The following is a 7,488-nucleotide window of genomic DNA, read 5'->3' as shown; positions in this document are numbered from 1 at the left end:
TACCCGATTACTATGTTAAAGTTGTTTGCTTAAACCGTGCTAATTCAATTCTAAGTCATGCTCTATGCGTGCACTACCCGTCCCATACCTATGGTCCATGAGGTAGTGGACCTCTATTTGGGTGGTTCTAGATCTTACTTAGGCTGCTCAGAAATGTCAAAACTAGGCAACATACAAAAACACATTGGACTTCAAATATGGGCAGTTAAGGGCTCAAGTTTGCCTCCACACTTAAGCAACAAATGCACGCAAGACAAGTTTTCATGTTAGGCAATTCAGAATTAAAAACCTTAAGCCCTAGACATGATTTCTTTGTGGCAATCATCAAAGCATACAAACATTTTTAGAGGCTAGGAGCTATTTATTTATCTCCCAATAATTACGCGATTGTTACATGCTGATTATTGGAATTGCAGATTTCCAGTTATTAATTCCACATATGTTGCGTCTAAGTGATTTACGCACTGAATGACAATGAAATCTATTAGGAGAAACTCAGAATTACTCATGCTTTTGACCATAGAGTAAATGAGCAGTAAACAATTTTGAGAAGTGCAGCATTAACAATTATTAAGGCTAATAGTGGTATCACATAGACAAGTTTTCTAGTAGTACGTAGCAGTAAGAATAATTGCTACATTTGAATTCATGTTTGCTATCAGATAGTGTGTATGTGCGCGCGCTTCCCCTGATGACATGATTTTTACAGTGCACATACACACACACACACACACATATATATATATATATAAATCATTGAGTCCTATAGGCATGTTGTCTACCCTTTTTTATGCAAATGTTAAGAATATATCCATTCACTATTTTTACTAACATACAATTGTTCATCACAAAATTGTTAAAGATCCAATGATAAAGTAATTACAACTATTGTACAAAAAACGACAGCAGGCCCACAACAGGCCCAAAAGAAATACCCAACACTGTCTGGGCCATTAGCAATTCTAATGCAACACACCTAGATTTCCACAAGGAGCCATCAACACAACCCAAAATCCATAGAAGAGCTCAAAGCCAAATTACACACCCATATTGCCAAGCATTGAATCACTTAAACCAACCAGCTTAGATATTTAGCAGATAATAGGAAGAAAGGGTTGAGTGGGATAGTTCAGGTTTCAGGGAGTGACTAAAGACCCAAATCCTAGTGTGTCAGGGTTCACAAAGGTCTCAAATAGACCCCGATCAATGCTCACACTAGGGAGGTCAGTAGTAGGAACCTTGTTGGCCTTGGCTTTCAGCCGGCCATGAATGAGAGCTTCAGGATAACATAGGTAACAAATAAGAGAGAGTGGCTAGTGGTTGAGGGACAGAAGTTGAGGGGATACACTTATAGCTTAAAGTAGACATAGCAAGGTTGAGAACACAAAGCAACTAATCAAATAGGTCACAAAACTTAAAAGCAGGTTCAACAGGGACTTAGAAGCAGGTTCAACACTTATAAAAATAACACATGGACAAACACATATTGAAAGAGTTAGGAAAAAAACAAGTTGGAAAGATTGACAGAAGTTATCATACACAGGTGCATAGTACCAACAAGTTTAAGAAAGGCACTGACTTAGAGATTTGAAGCCTAAAGGTCTTAATTATGTCAAACATGGTAGAAAAACACAAACTAAGATGGCATTATAAAGGTTTCAAATAGTTAAGGATAAAATACTAAGCAAAACAAAAACATGATGTGAGAGAGCAGATCATAGTTGATAGGAAATGTCTTAGTATAGATTAGAACACATCACATATGCAAGACTATCATTGTAGAGATTCAGATCAGAGTGGGAAAGTATACTCATGTCAAATAGCAAACATAGGCTTTCAGGTATTGACACAGTAGACTAATTAACTAAAGAAAGTCCAAGTTATGTCAGTGATTCATCCTAATAGCATGAAGCAGTTCAAACAAGTCTAGATGACTGTTCTAAAACCTCAAACAATCACTAAAGGGGTATGAGATCAAGTGAGCATGTTGAGTGACAAAATAACAGAGAAACAGGTCACAGGTTATTACATATGCGAGGAATTCATTACAGAGATTCAAGACAAAGCAGGTACGAATATTCATGAACACTCAGGCATAAATACACTAGCTAAACAAGCTCAAACATATACAATCTTAGAACTAGCAGCATTAGAAGAAGTTACATGCTAAAGAGACTTAAAACGAGTGTAAAGTTAACAGAGTTGTGCATAATAGTAACCCAGAGACACATTAAGCCATAGATTTCAGAAGTGAGAATACATGCAAATCAGAGACACATAAAAATGAAATTGCAATAGGTCAAATGACTTACCAGTGTCAGAAATTAGACAAGAAAACAAGGAAACATTATAAAAATCAAACATAAATAAGGAAGCAACAACATGCAGAATCAATAAAAATCCTATTAGGGAAAAAATAGGTAAACCCTAGTTGACAGAAATCGAAGATTGGCTGGAAATCTTGGCTAATCTGACCCATATAGCCATGGTCATGACATATATGGACTAAATACTATACAGATTCAAGTGGTTGAAGTGGAATGGCCGGATTCTGGGAGATAGTACTTACCATGTTTAGAAAAGTACTAGGTGATAACATTGTTTAGTAGAAAATACCGGGATAACATACAAAAGGTAAGGAAATCATGGAAAGAATCCATGGTTGAGACAGATTTGGAGAGATTTGAGAGGGTAGTTAGGGTTTCTATGGAGAGGAGAAAAGAGAATTCAAAGGTGGCATTTGAGAAGAAATGGTCGGGTTTTGGGGCGGGTTAGGTTAATTAAAATGGGGGAAAGAGCTAGGACCGTTGATCTTGAAAGATCAACGGCTGGGATTAAAAAATGAACGGGACGAGTCATTTATAACGGGTACCGATCGTGTTTTGTAAAGGGGTCATTTGGCTTTGGGATGGGTGTTCTGGGCTAAGGTGTTTGGCCATTCTTGGTCCGAAAATTGATTTAAAATTGGGCCAGCCTTTTAAACACACATAATTTATAAAAATAATTAGTAAATGAGTAAAAAATATTTTTATGCACTTAAATGATAAAAAATGATGATTTAGCATTATAAAAATATAAAATTCTATTTTTTGACACAATAGTATAAATAAGGAACATTTTATATGAATATAGGCTATTATTGCAAAATTAGATAAATAGTTTTAAAATGTGAACATAATTATACGAAATGAAGTGAGAAATATTATGATACATATATGAGGATACAAACTAGTAATTTTGGATGATTAAGTCATCACAAATAATCCAAAGGAATAATTATTAAATATTTATGTAATTTAAATGCGAGAAAATTAATTTAAAAGCTCTAAAAATTATGGAAAATTATAGAAAATGCTTGTATAGATTTGTAAACTAAATAATGATGCAAAATTGATGTTTTGATAGTGTGTGTGTGTCTGTATATATATATATATATATATATATATATATATATATACATATATTTTGAAAAATATGAGGGCGAAATTTGGTATCAACAGCTGCCCCTATTTATCCGGGAATGATGAAAGAGCTGTCAGGTAAAGAAAATGATGACCAATTTTGGCCAAGTTGAATGAGGGATGATGTGATTTGGAAAAAATGGGGCCGAACCCTGGTTCCTGAGTTGCCTACATATTCCTGGTGTTACGGAATCAAGCCGTGTGTAGTTCTAGATCCAACGGTGAATGAAACCAATGGAATTGTTATAGGAATGGTTGTATATTTCGGAAAGGGTTCTTTTGGGTAGGACATCATCGGATGAGTTTATGCTGAGTCATCAATGTGAATCTGAAACGTTACAGATGTATCATAGAGCGAGTATCTGAACGATTATAGAGTAAAAGGCGGTTAATTGATGGTGGTCGGTTACGTTTAAAATAATTGATGGATGTGAACGTTGTGAATGGAAACCAGAGCGAAGATTGATCCCGTTTGAAGAACAGTTACTTCCTGGATTAACTGCAAAACTTAAAACATGATGCATGCAAATATATTATTGCAAGAATTTAAACATGATGCAAATTCCCTTTGGACCATGAAGGTTATCTTTGGACGGTGAGGATAATGTCCTTAGACCATGACGTCCTGGGCCATGAATCATGTGAGAAGGGATTCGCATGCCATGAAATGATTTCCTCGGGCCATGAGAATGGTTCCTTTGGACTATGATGCCTTTGAATAATGATGTGCATTTTTGAGAGATCCTCAGGCCATGGAATGGTGTCTTCCGGCTATGAGGATGATGCCTTCGGACTATGACGCATTTGAACAAAATGACGATGTTTCAGCCCATGAAATGCAAAGATATGATACTTGGTCATATGCAAAATGAAACAAGACAAGGCTTAGTCTTGTGTAAGATGAGGGCAGTGCTTAGCCCCAGGTGAATAGAGGATAATGCTAAGTCTTAGATAGCGTGCTGGAAATAGTATTTAATCTTGAGAAAAAGGCAATGCTTAGCCTCATACAATTAGGGAGGCAATGCTTAGCCTCATGCAAAGAGGAGACAATGCTTAGTCTCATACAGGAAAAAGGCAGTACTTAGCCTTATGCAATTAGGGAGGCAATGCTTAGCCTCATGCAAAGAGGGAGACAATGCTTAGTCTCATGTAGGGAAAGGCATTGCTTATCCTTATGCAATTGGGGAGGCGATGCTTAGCCTCATGCAAAAAGGGAGACAATGCTTAGTCTGATGCAGGGAAAGGTAGTGCTTAGCCTTATGCAATTAGGGAGGCAATGCTTAGCCCATGCAAAGAGGATACAATGCTTACTCTCTTGTAGAGAAAGTTAGTGCGTAGCCTTATGCATTTAGAGAGGCAATGCTTAGCCTCATGCAAAAGTGGAGACATTGCTTAGTCTCATGCAGGGTAAGGCAGCGCTTAGCCTTATGCAATTAGGGAGGCAATGTTTTGCCTCATGCAAAGAGGAGACAATGCTTAGTCTCATGCAGGGAAAGGCAGTGCTTAGACTTATACAATTAGAGAGGCAATGCTTAGCCTCATGCAAAAGGAGACAATGCTTAGTCTCATGCAGGGAAAGACAATACTTAGCCTTTTGAAATTAGGGAGGCAATGCTTATCCTCATACAAGGAAACGACGAGTGATAGTGAGAAACTAAAGTATTTCTTAGCTGAAGGTACTTGCGCTAGATAATTTGTTGTCTTGACGGTAGTGACTTGATGTATCTACGAATATCGTTGTCTTATCGTGCCTACATCCAAAAAAAAATTATGAGTTCTGTGGGAGAAGGTTGGTTTGTTCTTTTGTTCTCTTGCTCTATATTACCTCCTGCCTTGAGATCCTATTTGAGTTACCCTGGGTAACATCTGGCTATTATAAAAATAATGTTTTCGAAAAATATGCATGCATTTGATAAATATAGTTATTTGAAATATAGTAGTATGCAATATTAAGTAATTCAGTTGAATCGATGACTGTGACATATTTTAGAGACATTGCGACCTCCTTGCTTTAGAATTTTGAGGGACCCCTCAAAATTCTGCCCCAGTTTAGATGCAATGCTTCTAACAATACTTTGTTTATTTCACGTAAGACGAAGTTGGCTAGACTTGCTTTAGAATTTGAGGGTCCTCCTCAAAATTCTGCCCCGATTTCCGATCATGGAAAAATGAAGATTTTATTAGGATATGACCGAACTCATAGGGCTGCTTATGTATCCCCTCATAAACGAAAATCAGGTCAAACGTAGTTCAGCTAAATCAAATAAAGAAATGTGAACAATCCTTAACATAATATCTCTTGACTGCATTTGAATTGATAGGTTTTGGCCAAATTTCTTCATCCATTCTGCAAGTATGAGTGCTCCTCCTATTAGTACTTAGTGAACCATGTAGGGACCTTGCCAATTAGGTGAAAACTTCCCCTTGGCTTCATCCTGATGTGGGAAGATCCGTTTTAGCACCAATTGCCCTGGTGTGAATTGCCTTGGTCTGACCTTTTTGTTGAAAGCTCTTACCATTCTGTTCTGGTAGAGTTGACTGTGACATACTGCATTCATTCTCTTTCCACCAATGAGGGCCAGTTGTTCATAGCGGCTTTGCACCCATTCTGCGTCGATGAGCTCAACTTCTTGTATGATTCTTAGAGAAAGGATTTCTACTTCAGCAGGGATAACCGCTTTAGTACCATAAACCAATAATAAGGAGTTGCCCCAGTTGATGTGTTAACTGTGGTACAATATCCAAGAAAAGCAAATGGGAGCTTCTCGTGCCATTATTTGTAATTATCTACCATTTTCCTTAATATCTTTCTATTGTTGTTGTTGGCGACTTCTGCAACTCCATCATTTGTGGCATGTATGCTGTGGAATTCTTATGCTTGATCTTGAAGGTCTCACACATAACCTTTATCAGATCATGGTTAAGGTTGTTGGCATTGTCGATGATGATTGACTCTGGTACTCCGAATCGACAAACAATGCGATCCCGAACAAAATATGCAATGGCCTTTTTAGTTACAACTTTGTAAGATGTGGCTTTAACCCATTTTGTGAAATTATCTATGGCCACCAGAATAATACTATGCCCATTTGAAGCAACAAATTTGATTGGACCGACGATATCCATGACCCAAGCGGAGAAAGGCCAAGGTGCGCTTGTTGCATTGAGTTCATTGGGTGGCTCGTATCATATCAACATGTATCTGGCATTGGTGACACATCTGGTTGTACTTGATGAAGTCTATTTCCATGATCATCCAGAAATACCCATACTCTTAGTATTTTCTTGGTTAAGACAAAACCATTCATGTGCGGCCCGCAAGTTCCAACATGTAATTCCTCGAGCAATCTGGATGCTTCCTCAGCATCGACACACTGTAGTAACCCCAGGTCAGAAGTCCTTCTATACAAAATTCCTCCGCTTTGAAAGAAGTGGTTGGCTAACCTTCAGAGTGTACATTTCTGAGTATGAGTTGCATGCTCCGGGTACTCTCCTTTTGCCAAGTATTCTTAGATGTCATGGTACCATGGATTTCCATAACTTTCTTCTTCAACATGAGCACAATAAGCTGGTTGCTTATGAATTCCTATTGGGATATGATCAATGAAATTCTTATCTGGGTGTTGCATCGTGGAAGATAACATGTTTGAATTCTATATTCGTGAACCTCTTGATCACCTCGTGCACACAATACAAATATGGTAATATCTTAGTGTCTTTTGTAGCCCATTCTCCTAAAACCTGATGCACTAAAAAGTCGGAATCTCCAATCATCAGCAATTCCTGAAAATTTATGTCAATAGCTAACCTAAGTCCCAAGATGCAAGACTCATATTCTGCCATATTGTTGGTATATGGAAACCTGATTTTTGCGGATACCGAATAGTGTTGGCCTGTTTCTGACACTAAGACAACTCTAATACCCACTCTTTTGAAATTTGCAGCTCTTTCGAAGAACATTCTCCAACCCTCGTATGCTTTGGTGATATCTTCTCCCACAAACGATACCTCCTCGTCAGAAAATATG

The 7,488-nt window shown here is 37.7% G+C and overlaps 1 protein-coding gene across 1 annotated transcript; it reads right to left on the bottom strand.

The window, feature by feature from the left end:
- Nucleotides 1-5,839: 5,839 nt before the first annotated feature.
- On the bottom strand, nucleotides 5,840-6,587 carry LOC138871109 (uncharacterized). Its single transcript, XM_070148964.1, has 2 exons — nucleotides 6,359-6,587; nucleotides 5,840-6,138 (listed from the first exon to the last, which is right to left on the bottom strand). The coding sequence occupies exons 1-2, from the start codon at nucleotides 6,585-6,587 to the stop codon at nucleotides 5,840-5,842; spliced, it is 528 nt and encodes a 175-aa protein (XP_070005065.1).
- Nucleotides 6,588-7,488: the final 901 nt, after the last annotated feature.

The sequence above is a fragment of the Nicotiana sylvestris genome, chromosome 6, assembly GCF_000393655.2.
Source record: "Nicotiana sylvestris chromosome 6, ASM39365v2, whole genome shotgun sequence".
NCBI lineage: Eukaryota > Viridiplantae > Streptophyta > Magnoliopsida > Solanales > Solanaceae > Nicotiana > Nicotiana sylvestris.
This window is presented reverse-complemented; position numbering and strand designations above follow the sequence as displayed.